The sequence below is a fragment of the Crocodylus siamensis genome, chromosome 7 (assembly GCF_052110815.1).
Source record: "Crocodylus siamensis isolate JL-2025a chromosome 7, ASM5211081v1, whole genome shotgun sequence".
NCBI lineage: Eukaryota > Metazoa > Chordata > Crocodylia > Crocodylidae > Crocodylus > Crocodylus siamensis.
Genome location: NC_143401.1, coordinates 20,727,069 through 20,746,811, shown reverse-complemented (window position 1 = coordinate 20,746,811; position 19,743 = coordinate 20,727,069). Strand labels below are relative to the sequence as shown.

At 49.1% G+C, this 19,743-nt stretch overlaps 1 protein-coding gene across 1 annotated transcript in view; it reads left to right on the top strand.

Annotated features, from left to right (window-relative positions):
* Nucleotides 1–19,743, top strand: part of FRMPD2 (FERM and PDZ domain containing 2) — a 133,676-nt gene that overhangs the window by 68,451 nt on the left and 45,482 nt on the right. The window contains exons 27-30 of the mRNA XM_090058036.1: nucleotides 1,674–1,772; nucleotides 10,270–10,637; nucleotides 16,836–17,127; nucleotides 18,928–19,086. Coding sequence (XP_089914162.1) covers nucleotides 1,674–1,772; nucleotides 10,270–10,637; nucleotides 16,836–17,127; nucleotides 18,928–19,086 — 918 coding nt within the window. The remainder of the gene's footprint in view (nucleotides 1–1,673; nucleotides 1,773–10,269; nucleotides 10,638–16,835; nucleotides 17,128–18,927; nucleotides 19,087–19,743) is intronic.

Here is a 19,743-nt window from a genome sequence, read left to right as displayed (position 1 = left end):
AGGAACAGCTACAGCTTAGGTGTATGGATGGTGCCAAACTGCTCAGCCCTGTCAAAAGTGAGGTGCCTCCAGGATTGCAAGAAATAGGACTTTCAGGCACTGGGATTCTTGGCAGTTTAAGACTATCGCACCTCTGGAATTTATGCACCTCCAAGATCAGGCAGCAGCTGTATGGGGCTTTCCAGGGTTGCAGCTCTGGATATAGACACCCAAATGTCTTGTTCCCCAAGGCAACAAGTCTCACTGATTCCTAGATAAAATCTAATCTAGCAATATTGTCCCATGTCTGTATTTCCTGTTTCTAGTAGAAAGCTAGAATTGCCAAATAGCTCTATGGAGGGGGCTCTTTCCACTGCATCTCCAGTCTAAGCAGCAGCAAGGAGGGCTGGGAATCCCATGGGAAAGCCTGATCAGATAGGATTCCACAAACATTTCTTCTGCCTGGGTTCTTGTTCCAGCTCCTAACCACGTGAGATTTGTCCATCCTTAATTTATGGTGATGTAAGCCACACTGTAATACTACACAGGCCTCCAACATGTAACTGGAAGCAGAAATATAATACTAGGCCTACCTGCTGTCTTTGTGAGAAGGATGCCAGAGAATATTTGCTAGATAGTGCATAAAGATGTGGTTAAAAAGTGACATGCTGGTTCATTCCCTCAGTATGCTGTGTGCACATCACATCTGGGAAATGAAATCACAAGCACTGTCCATACATCCAGGCAGGGACAAGTCCTCCTAGCTATGAAAGCAACACAAGGGGATCCAAACCCATGCATTCAGTGCAGTTCCTTTGTATGGGGAGGGTTAGAATACAGAGATTTTACCCCCAAGGCACCAAGGATTGCTGCTGCATAGAAGCCCCTCCCCCCCCCAGCAGGCCCACAGACCATAATTAGTAGATCTGAGAATCCAGAGGCTTTCTATTGAAAATATACTTGTAGAAATGATTGTAGTTGGCCCTGGAGAACTGCAGGTACACTCTATGCTGTGCTCTTAATGTTGTCAGAGAAGATACCCTTCCCTCCCAGCTCCCTTATCTTGTTTCTTTGTGTGCAGCCAATATATTTAGTCTGTGCATGTGGAGTGAAGTTTGGTCTTGAAGGGCTTCATCTCAAAGAAGGTACCAAACAGAGTTAAAATTGGTGCCCTAAAATATCTATTTTTCAACAAGGTAAGGGCTCCATCCAGCACTGGAATGAAAAGCAAAGTGCCAGTAAATAAATGCTCCTAATAGACAAATTCCTAGGTGGTGAAAAATCAACATACTTCTTCTATACTTTATGGAGCTATATTGATTTACATGAGTTGATGATTTGTCTCACTTACATAGGACTTTAGCTTGTTCCTCCTCAGCTGTTTTTCTCAAAAAATATATCTTACAAATATTGATCCAAGGCTATATATGGATTGTTGGAATGGAAGCTAGATTAATAACTGCAAACATTGTTTTGTTGTTAAAAAGTCCAATACTGCTTTCAGATGCACATTATTGAACAGTGATTGTTGGCCTCGATATGCTGATGAAAGGTCCAGGCATGAAGGAATCATCAAACGCAATTAATATGTTTTCACTCTTAAGGGAGTAATCTCTTTTAAGAGAAGGGAGATATGTTGTAACTTGGGACCTGTGCATTATACAACAAGGCTAATATAATTTCTTCCTGCCTAGGATGTTCTCCACTTGCTAAGAGGTGCTCCTCCACAAGTCACACTTCTTCTCTGCAGACCACCTAAAGGTGTCCTTCCAGAAATAGACCAGAGTGCATTGGTAAGACAAGACCTGTTAATACAATACTTGCATTTGTAGTCCTGGAAACTGTCACAAAGGCAGCTATGGCATATTATTCTACCCCCCACCAACTCTCCAACTACAACCTTGCCACCTCCAGAGTTCAACAGCAGCTCTCTTACAAGCCAGAATAGTGAAATATTAAGCAGACCTGCCTCACTATTTGTCCCAGTAGGTCATTATTATGAAACTGCAACATCTGCATCTTTAAGGTGTAGCTGGTATTAACCAGTGTGACATGCAGATTATGCTTATGGCCCAGGACTATGGGGTTCCCTCCTAGGTCCCAGAGTACAGATTTTCTGTCCAGTTTTCTAGATGCTAACTTGGAGTTTTCAGTAGACTTGACTGCTCGTGGGACTGGGAGGGGATATAAAACATTTAATATCTAAGGTGCTGGTTAGTGCTTCATGAGATGAAGTAGTGATTTCAGTTCAGTTTCTGTATGCCAACCTTTGTTAATGGCGCTGGTTAACAGGATTAGCCTACAGACCAAAGATAGAATGGGCTGAGGAATCATCAAATCATAAGAAATTAGGATTGGAAGGGACCTCAGAGAGTCAACTAGTCCAACCCCCTGCTCAAAGCAGGACCATCCTCAACTAGATCAATCCAGCCAAAGCTTTGTCTAGCTGAGCCTTGAAAACCTCCAAGGATGGAGCTTCTACCACCTCTCTGGATAACCTGTTCCAGTGTTTTACTACCTTTCTAGTGAGAAAATTATTCCGAATATCTAACCTAAACTTCCCTTGCTGTAACTTGAGACTGTTGCTCTTTGTTCTGTCACCTGCCACCACTGAGAACAGTCTAGCTCCATCCTTTTTTGAACCCCCTTCAAGTAGTTTGAAGACTGATATTAAGTCCCCTCTCAGTCTTCTCTTCTCTAGACTAAATAAGCCTAGTTCCCTTAGTCCTTCCTCATAAGTCATGCCCCCCAGCCCACTGACCATTTTTGTTGTCCTACACTGAGCTGTCTTCAATTTGTTCACATCCTTTCTGTAGTGGGGGGCCCAAAACTGGACACAGTACTCCAGATGTGGCCTTACCAGTGTTCAATAGAGGGGAATAATCACTTCCCTTGATCTGCTGGCAACACACCTGTGGCAGAAAGCTACCTTGGTTTCTCCCCAAAATCTCTGCCCTGTGACAATGTGATTAAGATGGGCCCAACACAGAGGATTCACACCTCAGCCTGTCTCTTTAGGTAACTTGAGCTGGCTGCATTCCTGAGGGAGGGAGGAAACCTGCTCCCTCTGCCCACGTGACTGGCATCAGCCACCTGAGTGAGGGGCATCTACCTGGTGGGCTGGAATCTGCTCGGTAACTGGTGATGTAGTTCAAATCGGTTGGCGGACAGCCAACTGGAGCTGGCCTCCACTGGACCAGGTGAATAAAGTCACAGGGGCTATATAAGTTAGGACTGCCCAGGAGGAAGGGGCAGCAGCCATGCGGGGGACTCAGGGGAGCTTTACCATCCAAAACTGGCTCTCTCCTTCATAACTCATGAGCAAGGAACTGCCTGCCTCCAGAGGGGAAACTTCACCGGCCTTTGGAAGATGCTTGTGAGTAAGCTACTCGAGATCTGATTAGATATCTAGCTGGCAGTAACTCAGATGCGTGATCAAAAGGCTACCTCAGCCAGACTGTTTGCTCTTTAGGATTTCTAGGATATTGCTCAATCTTGTACCCTATTTTCACCCTACCCCTGTAATCAATAAAGTCCTCCTTTGTGACCGGTGTGAGAGACTTATTGAGGGGTGGGTCTAAATTATGCCTAAGAGACCCCTTAGGTCTGCAGACTAAGGGAGACTTTACTTTTTGCCCTCCAACTTGGGGAAGTGCCCCAAGTGCCTGTATTGGGATCAGTACCTGTAGGACTTTAGGCCTGCGTTTCCCTGAGGACACAGGGCCGAGAGTTAATCCATTCTCGGGGTGGTGGCGGCTACGTTACCCCCAGGCTAGCGAGTGTGCTCCAGGAAGGGGTCGGGCCGGACATAAGGCGCCCCTAGGGAGGCATTCGGAGCCTGGCAGGTGGTCGGGCGCAAGGAGGTGGGTGGCTCAACACAGGAGCGCCCTCTACTGGCCCGCCACACGTGGTGGCACTGGTGGGATCCGAATACCCTGCTGTTTTACAGGCATAATTTGGAAAGAGTAATAGAGTCACTGAAATCCCTTGAGCATTTTCTAATTTGGCATCGGGTCGACTGGATAGTGTAGATAGCCAGGATGGCGGACGAGTATGTCCAAATGACCATGCCCGAACTAAAAGAACGGGCAAAAGAGAGAGGCCTTCATGTGAAGAAAGGGCTAAAGAAGGAGGAACTGATCAAACTCCTGTGTGACAGTGACTCAGCCTCAAAGCAAACTTTACACACGCCAACTCCTGAGTCCTCCCCAGAATCACAGCACCGCACGCCAAGTCTGCAGTCCTCAGGGAGATCACCTCCTATGGAGGAGCGCTGGAGGTACCAGATGTGGCTAGAAGCTGAAGAGCGGGAGCGGGAGTGACAGGGCAAGCTCAAGTATGAGCTAGAGTTGAAAAAGTTGGAACTGGAGATCCAGCGTGAGCGTGAGCATGAGCGCGAGAAGGCACAGCTAGAGCTGAAAAGGATGGAGCTGGTGGAGAAGACAGCACAGCGCGAGGCTGAAGAGGCAAGGCTCAAGCGCGAGGCTGAAGAGGCAAGGCTCAAGCGTGAGGTGGAGGCCCAGGAGGCAGAGGCCAAGCGCAAGCACGAACTAGAGATACTCCGTCTGCAGACCAACAGGGAAGATGCGGGCCCTCTGCGAGTGCCTGGGGGACGCCCCAAACCGAACTCCTCAGCCTTCTCTCGCTACCGACCGGAGATGACCCCGATGTATTCCTCAGCATCTTTGAAAGGCAAGCCCGACGGTTGAAGGTGCCCGAGGAGGAGTACATGCTGCACATAGCCGCTCCGGTAGATGGCAACCTGGCGGTGGTCCTGAACAGCCTGCCCTCGGATGCAGCTGAGGACTATGATACCTTTAAACAGGCCGTGTCTTCAAGGTTCAAGTTAGGACTGGACTATTTTCGGAAAAAATTCCGGAATCTCGTCCCACAGCCTGAGAAGTCTATGACTGATTTTATGGCCCTGTTGTGGGATGCACTCATTAAATAGGTAGGGGGAGCCAAGGCTGACAATGTCAAGAAGCTGCTCCATCTCATGGTGCTGGACCAATTTTACCACCAATGTCCAAGGGAGATTAAAACCCTAGTCAAGGACAGGGGCCCCAAAACCGGCCCTGAGGCTGCTGAAATTGCGGATCAGCTGTTGCTTAACCGGGAAGGGTCAGACAAGAAGCCTCCCTACTCTGGGAAGGAACATAAAGGGTTCCAAAGAGGGGGGAAGGGAGGGCCAGGTCCAAAAGGGGAAAAGGGGCCATCCCAGACTGAGTGTAAGGTGGCCCCTGATTCGACCAAACGTCCGAATTCGGAAAAGAGGGGTTGCTATAACTGTGGGGAGCCGGGCCACATCAAGCCCTACTGCCCAAAGTTAAGCAACAAACCCAAGCCTGTCAGACATGCAAGAGCTGTAAGCAATGAGGGGAGAGACCCGAGCCCCTCTGAGGGGTGTGCCTGTTGCTACAGGATCACAAACCCAGAGGAGGTGATGGCCCCCCACTGGACTAAGATAACGGTCAGTGGGAGAACCCTTATTGGGGAACTGGACACGGGGTCCAGCGTGACATTAATCAGTGCCAACCTGGTTTCACCTGCAGGTATAATCCCAGAGAAGACCCTTACCATTCAAGGGGTGGGGTCTCCACCATTTGAGGTGCAGGTAACCTGTCCACCCATCGAGTAGAGAGGCTGCACGATGTGCGTAGAAATGGGGGTGCTGGAAGGGGCTCCAGTCCCCATCCTGGTGGGACGGGATATCATTGATATAGAACTCCTACACCGCGAGGTGGACCAGGCCCTAGAGCTAGAGCCCTACCGCATTAATGCAGTGACTCATCTACAGAGCAGAAAGGCTAGAGGGGGAGGATTAGAAACTCCCCAAGAGACAGCCACACTATTGGCTGCACTGGGAGAGGCCCCAGTGGAGGGTGATTGCACACCAGTTCCTGAGGGAACTAGCAACCCCTCAAGGGGTCTAAGTGACAGTCCCAGGGAGGCATCCAGTCTGTCAGTGGCAGAGGAAGGAGAGGCTCTCAGGGAGGAGTCCAGGGAAGTCCCTGAGGGTGAAGGTGCATTCCCTGCAGCAGCCCCGAACTCTCTGCTGATGGCTTAGCCGGGCAAGAGGAGTTCAAGCAGGAGGTCCTAGCAGACCCCAGCTTGGACGACATCCGGCAGATGGCTCAGGAGCAAGAGAGTGAGTTCACCCCAGAGAAGAGGGAGCAGGTGGTCTGGGATAAGGGACTTCTCTATCGGTTGTGGGTACCAAAGAACCATGACCAGACCTGGGAACCCCATCGCCAGATCATAGTACCTCGTAAATACAGGCAACAATTGCTTTCTATGGCTCACGATTTACCGTGTGCTGGTCACATGGGCAGGGAACGGACACGCCAGCGGCTGCAGGCAAACTTTTATTGGCCCAGAATTGCCCAGAATGTGATGGACTACTACTGATCTTGCGAGATATGCCAGCGGAAGAGCAGAAGTGGGGACAAGAGGAAAGCTCCCCTACAGCCCCTCCCTATCATTGATCAACCCTTCCAAAGAGTGGGGATAGACATTGTGGGCCCTCTGAGGCATAAGACCCAGAGAGGGAAGAAATACATCCTGACTCTAGTGGACTTTGCCACTCGGTACCCAGAGGCAGTTGCCTTGACCTCCACCGAGGCACCTGTGGTTGCTGATGCCCTAACCAAGATCTTCTTTCAGCTGGGTTTTCCCTCTGAGATCCTGACTGACTGGGGTGGAAACTTCCTGGTGGAGGTGATGAAGTGCCTGTGGGAGTGCTGTAGGGTGAAATACCTTAAGACCAGACAAATGAGCTAGTAGAGAGGTTCAGTGGGACCTTGAAAGGGATGCTAAAGGCCTATGTGGACTCGAACCCCAATGACTGGGATGAGAAACTGCCGCATTTGCTCTTTGCCTACCGGGAGGTGCCCCAGGAGTCCACAGGGTTCTCGCCATTCGAGTTGATGTTTGGGAGGCAAGTTTGAGGTCCTCCAGATGTGGCCTTACCAGTGCTGAATAAAGGGGAATAATCACTTCCCTTGATCTGCTGGCAACACACCTACCAGTGCGGCCCAGTATGATCAATGGGATTGTCTATACCACTTACTGTCAGCCACTGTATTTTTGACACTATCTCTATAACAAGTGACATGCTCATGCAAAAGCATTCCTGTAGCAGGTCTGGCCCCTGTAGTAGGTCTGCCCACTCTAGTTCCTCAGTGTATTCTCCTGCCATGCCTTGATGCATATGATGTGGAAGGATGCCCCCAAGTCCTGGAGTGATCCTGATCACCTTTAATTGACTAAGCCATACTCTCAGTATTACTGGTCACCCCCTGCCCCCAACTTATTCTGTGCCCTACCAGCCCTTAACCTGCCCTGAAGGCACCACTCATGGGCCTTTCCATGCCTTAGGGCATTAGGTTGCTTTAAAGGCCTTATTTATGGCCTCCAGCCTCTTTAATAGTCATGCCTCGTGGTTTTTACTTTGTCATCCCTCATGGGACCTCTGGGTCTGTAGGCATTTCCAGTCATTTGGGCGCCTGGACCCATTTGTAGGGCTACTCACTCACTGCCTCTGCATGGCCTGGCTTTGGCTTGCACAAGGGTTGAACGGTCATAAACTACTGCGAGACTGTTTCAGGCTGGACATAAGGAAGAATTTCTTTACTGTCCGAGCCCCCAAGGTCTGGAACAGTCAGTCTGCCATCGGAGGTGGTTCAAGCACCTACTCTGAACACCTTCAAGAGCAAATTGGATGCTTATCTTGCTGGGATCCTATGAGCCCAGCTGACTTCCTGCCCTTTGGGCAGGGGGCTGGACTCGATGATCTTCCAAGGTTCCTTCCAGCTCTAATGTCTATGAAATCTATGAGAATCTATGAAAGGGTCCCAGGACTTTGCAGGGTTTTATCCTGGCCTCAGCCCCTGATAATGTGGAGTGCCTCCCAGGCACCCTGTCCAGGGTCTCCACTACCTATGTAGCCACAACCTGGTCCTCCAGTTTAAAAATCTACAGTTATCAAAACCCAAACATCATCAGCTGGGGCTGGGTACCTCTCACCAGGCTCTCCCCAGCTTCTACTCTGTTCAGCTGGCTTCTCTCAGCCAACTCACCATTCCAATAGTGCTTCTCAGCTCTGTGCCAGGAGCGCCTTCCACTAGCACAGCCTAAGCCAGACTGCTCACACTGGCTGAACTTATCTCCCTGGGCTTCACCCCTTCCAGTCACACATTTCTGATCAGCCCCAGGCATGGCCTATCCCATCAGTGAGTAGCCTGCTCTCCTCAATCGCATTAGGCTCAGCTGAGATGCAGCCCGTCTTCCCTGTCTGGAGTACTGCCTTGCTTGCCTATTGCCTGGCTAGCTCCCAAGTTGTTAGCAGCACTGGTAACCCTTATTTGGGCTCTTTCCTGGCTTTTTACTCTACTGAAGTTAGCTTTAGACCACCTTTCTATATCAGATTGCAGACTTCTAATGCTGCATCTAAGTAGCAGGGATTAAGGGACCATACTACAGCTCTCCTGTTACACATGTGGCTGGATTAGACTTGCTTGAAGGCTGACCATTGTGGTCTACCCTTATGCCAGTCTCCAGTGAGACAGTGCCTGTGGGGAATAGAACTCACAGGCAGAATAGTCTTAACAGACAAATAGTCTCCTCAGCTGTATACTTAAAGAAATACACAGATCATAAGCAGCTATTGGACTGTTTTTTCTGCATCCTGTGACAGCTTAGTAAGACCCCTTGAATTGGCTGCCTCCTAGGGTTTGTCACTACTCACTTGTCTGTCTGTACTCCCAACTCACCTAAAATTGGAACAACTTACCATGACTTTGGTGTTACAGGCAGTCCTCAGACTTATGATACAACTGGGTCCCGAAAACCGTGTTTTAAATTGAAACATAATTCAGAAACAATTTCCCCATAGGAACAATGTTATAACTGGGGGATTAGTTCCTTTATGATGCTGGATACAGCTGTGTCCAGCTGGTAAGTCTGGTGTGTTGGAAAGGGTGTGGGGGTAGGCAGATCAAGACCCCCTGTGGTGAGGGACGGGCTGGTGCTGTTTGTGTGGGGGGGCATGTGCCCCATGATCTTTGCAGGGCAGGCAGGGCTGGGGCTGCACTGAGCTGCGCTGGGAGCAGGGACTATGCCTTCCTGCCACTTGCCCAGCCAGGGCAGGTCAGGCGCAGGACGGAGTCACTGTGCTGCCTCTGGATGAGCATCATACAGCAGTGGGAGCCACTCCCTTCCTGGATGAGTCATGGCTCCATCCTGCACTGGCTGTGTTCTGGCTGAATGAGCAATGGCAGGGCATGGGGAGTGGGGTGTGTGCCCCTGGATCAGGACAGAGTTGGTAGGGCTGGGGCTGCGCTGGGCTGAAATTCAGGTAGGAGGTGGGGCCTATGGGGGGGCTATGGCAAATTTTTGGGTGACTGCAGCCCCTCACAGCCTCCGTTCCACTGCCTGCCCTGATCTGAGCCCACACCTCCCCCCCAACCATGCCCTGCTGCCACTGGCCCAGCCGGGGCAGGGCAGGGCAAGGCAGGTGCAGGTCGGAGCTACAGCTTATTCTTGGAGGGTGGGGTAGAGGGTGCGGCTTCCGCATCTGCATGCCACTCAGCCAGAGGCAGCACAGCAGCTCTGCCCAGTGCCTGCCCTGCCCCGGCTGGGCGAGCAGCAGGAGTGCATAGCTCCCACTCGCAGCACAGCCTGGTGCAGCCTCGCCTGCCCAGCCCTGCGCATATCTGGGGGCACGTGCTTCCTCCCCTCACCCCCTCCATGCCCATGAGTGGCACCAGCCTGAGCCACAGTCCCAGACCCTCTCTCACCATGGGGGGCCTTGATCTGTTCCCCACACACCTCTTCCCTTCCTCCACTCCTTCCACAACACCAGAATTACTAGCTGGACACAGCTGTATACAGCATCATAGAGTCAAAACCTACAGCTGAAGGTTGAAACAGGGTGTCAATTTACAATGAAGGGCACTTAAGATGTTTATTATGCAAAACATCGTAAGTTGAGGACTGCCTGTATATGAAGTATAGGCAACCCCAACCAGTCCTTAGGTCATGGGGTTCCTGGCCTGCAAGACGACAATTTTTGGTTTGTGATCTGGACCCCTTCAGAGTCCCTCCCAGGTATTAATCTTGGGGTTCTTTCAGAGCTGTATTCCCACCAAGTCACTAGCTCTGTGCTGCATTGAGAGTCTGTTGATATTTGCACTGCTGTTTTTCCTCTTTCCTTGTAAGAAAGAAAGATGGGGAAAAGAGCGATGGGAAAGAAATAAGAAACTAAATATACTCACTCTGTCATTTTGCTAGACACCAGCACCTTCTCCAGTTAAGGGGCTTGTGGCAGTGACATTGGCCAGTCCAGATGCTACTAACAGTTTGAGTCAACCTGCTAAAGAAGATGATTGTACCTTGCCAGAACGGCAAGGCAACCAGGATTTTCCAGCTGTGGCTTCTTGCAGTGAACTCCTTGAAGAAGAAAGCCCACCACATGAGAAGCAGAAGATAGGACCCCCACATGAGAAGCCTCTGGACAAATCAGCAGCCCAGGACACATGCTCCTACCAGCATCTCTGGAAATCCTACCACGAAAATATCCCTACTGAGGCTTTTCACTCTCTGGAGGAAGAGGTGAGGCAGAATTGCTACTCACCATGTGAATTTGGAAGGGCTGAAAGGTAAGAAGTGCTGAGGCCTACCCTGTGCTATTTCTGTTAGCCCTCAGACTTTTGCATGCAAACAAAGTGCTGTGGGTTAAGCACAAAGTTCTGGAGGGCACGTGCCCTGTGCCCTGTTAATTACCCCGCACCTAATATTAGCCTTTTCTATCACACTGCTGTCTCCTTGCCTTCATTCTTGAACCATGCAGTAGGCTGCATGGTAAGACACTTGTATGAATAGTGATGCATTACAAAAATAAGTCACCATCTTATGCTGCTTCCACTGAAGTTAGAGGAAAGGCTGCTTTAAATAGGCATTAAGTAGGCACCTATTTTATGATTCCCTTCCATAGTCATATGTTTAAAATATATAGTGGACAGGAAATTAAGTTTCATTTTCCTTATGCAATGTGTTTTAATCCTCTGCATGAAGTACAAAATGAAACTCACTTGTTGTAAAAGAATAGTGTTCATAAGAATCTGTTTTTTAAATACTAAACTGTTTTATAACCCCTTGAAACCCCCCCCCCCACAGCTGTTAAATCAAACAAACCCATCAAAGAATAAAAGATACATTCATGTATCCATACCGCAACGTGAAATTCTCTCACCCTCCTCCTCTTTCTCTTGAAATGGGAAGAAAAGAAACAATGAAATCGTCACTTTAATACAGAAGAGGGGAGGTGAAGCTCACAGTTGCATAAGTATGAGAAATCTTCCAGGGGGTTGTCTTCCCATTCAGTTATGTAGCATTTATTTAACAACTGCTTGAGCCCATTTTCACATGCATTTAGCTGAGATCCATGCATGTCTGCCCAGATTCACCAATGCCACAACAAAAATCTGGGGTTCCAGCACCCTGTGAGATACAGTACAGAAACAAAGGCTTAAACACAGTTACATTGGAGTGAGTCTGCCCCCTGCACATCTTTAGCTCCTCCCATTTCCTACAGGAGCTACTGCTCACAGATTTGCTTTTCCATAGCTGAATCTAAGAGTAGATCAAAAGGTGTGTGTATGTGGGAAGGGTGGAAAGGGTGTTACAAGTGTGTGTGGGCACATCCACGTGAGATGCTTTACTGTGCAGTAGAGATAAATACTGCTCAATAAGTATCCACATCTAAACATGCAGATTCTTACTGCACAGTAATTGGCTCCAACGTGAATGCAGGTAGCAAATTTACTCAAGATTATTAACTGCGCAGTAGCACACATGTAGACCCCTGACTAGGAGCAAACTTGGGCAGTAGTGGGCTACCAGGCAGCAGGGGGCTACCAGGCAGCAGGGGTTGGGAGAGTCCTCCCTGCCCCCAGGAGCTGCCTGCTGGCACTGGAGCCCAAGCAGGGACAATGTTCTTGTGCCCTGGCAGTAACCATGGAGCTGGGCAGGGAAGAGGCTCCCAGCCAGGGGCAGATTCCAGCCCCGTTCCCTAATCAGGTGATTAAGGTAGGTGAACTGGAAAGAGCTGCAGGTGAGGGGCAAGTCCCAGCCCCCTGCCCTGATTCACCGGTGGGGCAGCTAGTTCTGAGCTGCCAGCTGGGCAGTGAATCCCTGCCCAGTTACAGGCTTGCAGCTAGCAGCTCCATCAGTGGATTGGGACAGGAGGCTGGGACCTGCCTTTCCCCCGCAGCTCTTCCCAAGTCCCCAGCCCCTGACTGGGGAGCCAGGGCCAGAAGCTCCCTGCTGCCAGGGTAGGGAGCAATCTTCCAGCCCTTGCCATGAGCTGTTTTCTGGCCCCATGCTCCCTACCCACCCCTGGGCTAGCACCCAGGGGAGCCTGTAGCTCCCCCTGGCTGCTGCAGTGCCGGAGGAGGTGGGAGTAGCACATCTGCTTCCGCATCCCTGTATATGTTGATGCCTTACTGGAGTGGGTTTACTAGACTAATTTACTCTAAAGTAAAACCATCCCAGAGTAAATGTAGGTGTAGGCAAGCTCTGTGTGTGTACATTATTTACACACACACATTGTGGGTTAGGAGCTGTGTGTCCACCTGGGAGCATCACAGTTGCCCTTGGGGCCTGGTCCTGCTACAGTGGGGAAAAAAAGTTTAAATTGAAACTTGTATCTTCTGACATATGAAAAAAGGTTGGCTTTGATTAAATAAATATATATATTATTAATAATAGTTAGAGGTGCACTGATACATCTGAAACTGGTTATATCGGATATCGGCCAGATGAGCCCAGTAATTTGGCTGATAAATGCCCGTGCTGCATGCAGCTTCAGCACAGCACTCAGGCAGCGAGGAGCACAGCTGGCAGTGTGGAGAGCTGCCCCCAGCTGGTAAGTCCGGTGTGGTGGAAGTGGAGGGGGCTGGAAAGGACTTGGGGGACAGATCAACCCCCATTCCTGTGGTGAGGGAGGGGGCAGGGGCAGGCATTGCGCATTGGGGTGGGGTGCTGGAGCCGTGGCTAATGGGAGGCGGGGGAGCTGGCTCTCACTGCTGTTTGCACTCCGGGAGGGTACGGAGGGAGTGTTTGACCCCTGGATATGGGTGAGGCAGAGCGGGCCGCAGCCGAGACTGTGCAGGACTCTTCTCAGCAGGGGCTAGGATTGGAGTGGGTGCTGGGATGGTGCTGCATCCACCCCAAATTTAACTGCCACTCTGCTTCTAGTGCTGCCACTGCCAGCTGCCCAGCACAGCCCTGGCTTAACACCGTGCCTCCACTCATGTGCTGGGAAGAGCCGGGGTTGTGCTGGGCGGCTGGTGAAGGCAGCAGCACTTGGAGCGGAGTGGTGATGAAATTAGGGGTGGATGCAGCATCCTCCCAGTGCTGCTGAGAAGAGCCCCATGCAGCCCTGGCTGCAGCCCACCCCTCTGTATCCCACCCCGTGCAGATCCAGAGGGCACGTGCCCCCCCCATGCCATCCCAGGGTGCAAGCAGCAGAAGTAATCCCCTCCACGAGCCACAGCTCTGGTCTCCAGCCCTGCCCTAAGGGCACTAATCACCTTGAGGGCTATTTACAGCGATGTCTATGCCTAGCAGATGTCACTTCATCACTGTTTGTCTTCCTGTATAGACTTCATCTGCCTTAGCCTATAGGTTACTCAGACTGTTGACAGATGGCTTAGGCCCACTATCTTGGGCAATGTCTTTCCAGTCTCAGCCTCTAGTTGGCCTGCATTGCCCTTTCTGGGCTCAGGCTCTACCCCACTCAGCCTTGGCCTGTTTTGGTCTTGTGCCCTTGTCCCTGACAGGGCTCAAAACCTCACATGCCCCTCAGCCACCCCTGTGGCCTCCTTTCCACCCCTTAAAGCCACAGCTGAAACTCCAGTATAAACTAGAACGTAAATCCAAGCAACCTCCTTGAACTCAAACGTTCACCCTCTGGATCATCATGCTACTGCCAAGCCATCGTCCCATTTTCTGACCCTCTCAGTCTCGGGAGTACTTGTTGTGGCTTGCAACTCTCACTCCCCACCAGCCCAAGCTGGCAAGAGGTCCTCTCCTGGCTGAGTTCAGGCTGCGCTGCTCCCCTGCCTTAAGGGCCCAGGCTTATATCCCCTGGCTCCTCCTCTTCCACTCAGGTGCTCCCCTGACCCACTGTAGGTGTGCCTCCACAGCCTCCAGGGCAGGTGCTGCCAGCACCCTTGCTGCCTAAATAGGGCTCTGCCCTACACCCGAACTGCTAGGCAGCTATCCCACAATAGGCACTTGCAGCCTATGGGTCCCTGGCTGCCTACCCCCCACATCTAGCCCATAATCCCCTGACCTTCAGGCATTCCTGCAGCAGCTTCTCCCTTAAAGTAACAGGAGCACCTTGCTCCCTTTTACACCCTCTGATACAGAAGTGTCTATATTTTTTGGTTTTGTTTTGTATAGACATAAAAATAGGACTTTTGTATCTTCCCTGCTGCCAGACATGGGCGAGAAACAGTTTGTGTATGCATTGGGATGAGCTCTTACTTGGGTCATTACCTTGAGCAATTGTACCTATTTGGATATGCTCCCTACCCTTGGAGGCCAACCAGTACCTTGCTGTTGGACTGCTGTAGGAAAAATGCTGGGGTCTCTGTTAAAGTTGTGACCTCTGCCCCCAAGGGAAGTATTAGGGTGCATGTGCGTTGCCAAACTGAAATCTTCCATTAAATCATCAAGGTGCTCTTACAGGGCATCATAAGTATCTGTACTCATACTAATGAAGCAGGTACACAATCAGTTTCCTCCTCACTGCTGCTCTGTTATTTGCAATGGCCAGTTCATCCTATTTACACTTCCTGTTTTAACTAATAAAGAATTTTGCCCCCCACCCCATTGAATACATATGGCTTGCTCCTGCAAACCTTTAATGTTCACATCAAGAGCTCTTATATCAGAACTTACTGGAGCCAAGTGGCTTCACTCTAATGTTAAATTAGGGGCAGGCAATTATTTTGGGCAGAAGGCTGCTTACTGAGTTTTGGCAAGCCATTGAGGGCTGCAGGACAGGAAGCCAGGGGCAGATAAATATTAATTTCTTAATTTTGGGGGAGCCCTGCGGGCCGGATAGAATGGCCTCGCTGGCTGCATTTGGCCCTTGTGTCGCATTTTGCCCACCCCTGTGTTAAATAATGCATGAACAAATCTTGGTACTGTGTAGGATGGCTTAAAAATATGAGTAATAGTTATCTGGTTAGGATCCTATTTTGCTATACTATTTTTAATTTTTTCTTTCTAGCCACAGACAATATCTCAAACAACCTTTAGCTCATAGGTTCTATGGCTCAAAATATGAAATGACTGTGACTTATGATTATTTTAATTGTGTTTACACAGTTGCATTATCATGGTAGTTACATATTGGTCTAATCAAAGAGTTGGGGGAAATTTTGCAACACCTTAAGAATAAATATCTGATATAAAACTAGGGTTTTTGTAAATAAAACCTTTAAAAAGCCGTGTTATATATGCAAAAATTGACAAAGCACAACAGTATTTGCAGTATTTCCTTGGTGGTAGGTGCAGTCACAAGATGTATGGATTTGACCTAGCAAAGAAAATTAAAAACATACTTCATTTTAAGTAAGGGAGTTAAGTCATGGACTTCAGGAGGACTATTCACTGCTTTAAAGCTGAGCATGTATTTGGTGCTTTGGTGGAGTGGGGCTACAGCATTAAGCAATTTGCTAGACTAAGTACTGCTGGATCCTACCATGAAAAATGAGATTAGATCACTCACACGCACATACATGCATGTGCACATATCCATGCACATCAGTTTAATCCAATCAGAGGTGTGTACTAGGAACTGGGGTTGTGGTTTTCAAAAGCAGAGGCTAAAGCAGGAGCAGGCAAAACGCGGCCTGAGAGCCAGGTGCGGCCTGCCAGGCCGTTCTATCTGGCCCACAGAGCTCCTAAAAAATTTAGAAAATTAATCTTTATCTGCCCTGGGCTGCCTGTCATATGGCCCTTGATGGCTTGCCAGAACTCAGTAAGCGGCCCTCTGCCCAAAATAATTGCCCGCCCCTGGGCTAAAGATAGGCTCCAAAATCCTGATTCAGGGTTGCCATTAAACACTGAGCCTCTGCTCCTGCCACTGAAATAACCAAACTAATTTTTCAAGCCTTCCTCCCATCATGGATTGCACATATCAACTTTTAAGTTGACAACATATTTTATTTAACTAAATGGAATATAGAGAGAAGGTCAAGATCAGACTTACAATGGAAAATTAGTTATGACTTAACTATGGAGCAATTTTTGTCTCTTTAATATAGATGTTTGTGATCTGAACTGTGGTTGCCATGGAAAGAATCACAGAGATGAGGGATGTGTGAGGCATTCTTTTTGAAATAAGGAGACGGTGGATATGAAAGCCAAAGAGCCATTTTAGTGAAAATTTGCACCCTGGTGTTAAACTAATTGTTATTCATTGTTCATATGAAGAAATTTATAATACAGGCAGAGTAATCAAAACAGGCTGATTCAAATGCTTCTTCCCAATTAACAGAAATCTACTAGTTAAAAACAAGGAAAATTCAGTGCAAAAATTTTGGAATAAAATAGTTTTCCATTGGAAGTCTAAAAAAATATATATATATATTTTCACCTAGCTCAACAAATTGGTGATTTTTAAAAAATAAGAATGGTACTATTGCCAGAGTTTAGTCCAATAAATTTCACCTTTGTTAAATTTGAGATACTTTGTATGCAGTAGAGGTCCCAGTGCCCCAGCAATGAAGCATCTAGAAGACAACCCCTGTCCTGCAGTCATATGGGTTTTCATTTTCCAGCCCTGTGTTTGACAGGAGTGATGATGACCTATTGAGCATGTATTGCATGCCTGAAATTCTCTCTCTTGCCCCTGTTGATGAGGAATATCTCGCCATCAGCTCAACATCTCCGACCTCGCTCTCATGTGGTGGAAATTCTGAAACAGCTTCTCCAACTATAGCCACCCCGCAACCCTGGGCACATAGCAGACTCTCAGCCTCCTCGCCTGCTAGAAAACCAAGCAACAGTGACAATGAATGGGAGGATATGGATGAATTGGAGGGAGAAGAGGAGGAGGAAGACTATACTTGGGTAAGTGACTGACCATGGTACGCAATTGTTCTGTCACTGAAATGGGGAGGAAAGGGAGCTGGATAATACTGTTTTTAAAGACGAACTTGTTAGTGTTGCTCTAATCAACCCACACCACATTATTTTAGTCTCATTTCCCCAGCTATTCTCTTACCAGTCTGGGAAACCTAATGTGTTTTTGGGAGGCAGACCCCTGTCTGTGCCCAAGGAGTTGTCTTTCTTCTTACCTCCTCTGACTGCTCTCCCCCAGGCAAATGCTGGCGGGGGTCTGGGGCTGGGGGGGGGTGTGTTAAACATCCCTTCCCCTACTTAAACTTACTGCTGGCTGTGACTGTGGACTACAAATCCTGGAGGCACCTGAAAGCAGCCCCTGCCTTTGCCTGGAAGCAGGAAGAGGAAATGATTAGCAACCCTGCAGAGCCCTGTTGCTGTGAGTCTGGACTGCAAATCCCAGAGACCTCAGGGGCAGCAGGAAGAAGTGGACGCACAGCCCATGCTGGCTGTGCCAGAGAGACATACTGTAGCACCCCCGGCTTCTGGCATGAGCCACTGCAGGCATGTGTATGCATTTCCTGAATCAAAAGTAAATGTGAGTCCAGTAGGACTGTGCAAAACAGCTGTGTTTTGATTTGGTTTCAGATTCAGCATTTTAGAGAACAGTAATTCTTTTCAGTGTTTCAGATAACTGTCCTGTTTCATTTTGGCCAAATCTCCTCTGAATTTGTTTCAAACTAGCTGTAAGGGAAGCTTTGCTCTGTCCTACCCAGCCAGGGAGGGCTGGGAGCTTGGGGCTCCATCAGGGAGCAGGATGGGGCCATGGATGGCTTGTCCAGGGGAGAGGGAGGGATGCTGCTCTCTGTATAGGGGAGGAAACCCTTGCATGGATCTCTGATCCCTGTCATGCCGCATTATGGGGTAGGGAAGCAGTGCAGACTGTCAGGCAAGCCTGCTGGTCCCTTCTTTGTGACTGACCTCTGCAGGGAGCAGAGATCCATGCCAGGGTCTTCTTGCCTCTGCTGCCCACCCTGCACTTCCCCAGCAACCTGGGGCTGCACAGGGCAGACAACTGCAGTGAAATGACCCTCGCATGGATCTCTGCTTCCTGCAGAGCCAGGTCATGCGGCAGGGATTCCCTAGCCCGCGGCTCAATTGCTCAGCCCCCAGCTCGATTGCCCAGCCCCCTGTTCAACTCCTCAGCTCTTGGTTCAATTCCCCAGCTGAAACCCCATGCGCAGGTCGGGGACCCGTGCCCACCAGAAAGAATTTGGGAAATGATCAGAGAGCTGGGGGAAGTGATCAGAGGGCTGGGGAATTGAACTAGGAGCTAGATGTCAGTATCAGAGCAGTCCTCATTCCCTCTCTCTTCTTAGTTTTTGTTTTCCTGCAAGCCCGGCTCCGAAACTCTGAAATTCTTTGGAACATTTCTGAAACATTTCAGAGCTTTCCAGTTAATTTCAGAGATGTTTCAGAGCCTTCCATTTTGATTCAGATTTGGTATTTCGGACACTGAAATGGCCCAAAACACCTCTGAAATGAAATAGCTGCCAAAATTTCGCACAGCCCTAGTGTCCAGGTATTTCTCAATTTAATCTCCGCATCTTAGACTAACCTGCAAAGACTGAATCAATTCAGCCTTGGGCTTTTTGGCTGCCTGTACTTAGCCCAAAGGGCAGATCCCCCAACTACAATTGGTATAGTGTAGCTGAAGACTGGGCCCCTAGTTTAGATCTAAACCATGAAGAAGGAAGTTAGTGCAGTAGAAGGTCAGGCCTTGATTACATTTTATGTTCCATTTGATAGGAAATTGAGATCTCTGTGACTTTGACAAGGTCTGAGAACAATGGTTATGGATTCACAGTGGTTCTTAATAAACTGGACAACTGCCTGTATGTTGATGAGATCCGGAATGATCCTGCCTTGTCTGATGGAAGGCTGAGAAGAGGAGACAGAATCATTATGGTACAGAAATCCCTTGGCTTAAAAAAGGGGGTGAAAATGCTAGGCAATCAATGGCATTTTGCTTTGGCATCCTTATTCTTAGAGGAGCCCCAGTTTGCCTTACACTTACTCATGTGAGGAGCCAGGATTGTCAACTGCCTGCAAATTTTTACTGACAGCCTGTAATGAGAAGCTAAAAATGCCTGTCTGTAAAATTCATAAAAAAGGATCAGTCCAGAAAAATCTAAGCAACTGGGAATTTGGTTGAAGATCCCTCATGGGAAAGAAGGTGGAGGCAAGCGTTGACGAACAGACAGAGCAGAGGAGCACTACCTGGTGGCTGAGCAGAAGCACAGCATCACGCAGGAAGCATTTTCTCAGGGCCTTGTAGCTCTCAGCAGCTTTTGTAATCTCACCCCTCCCCCACCCATGTGCTACTGCTGCATCCCACTGCTTGTCTGCAAGCCTGCTAGGTTGCAGGTAGGCAGAAAGTAGTTCTTTCAGGGATTGTGCTGAGCCAGCGAGTGAGGCCAGTGCAGGTAAAGTTGGGTGGTGGGATGGGCTGGGGGACAGCATGGCATGGGGTGCACTTGTGGGCTCTGGGTGTGGAGGCAATATGGCGTCCATTCCTGCAGTCAAGCAGGGTTACCAACCTAATGTTTTTTAGTAATAATATGA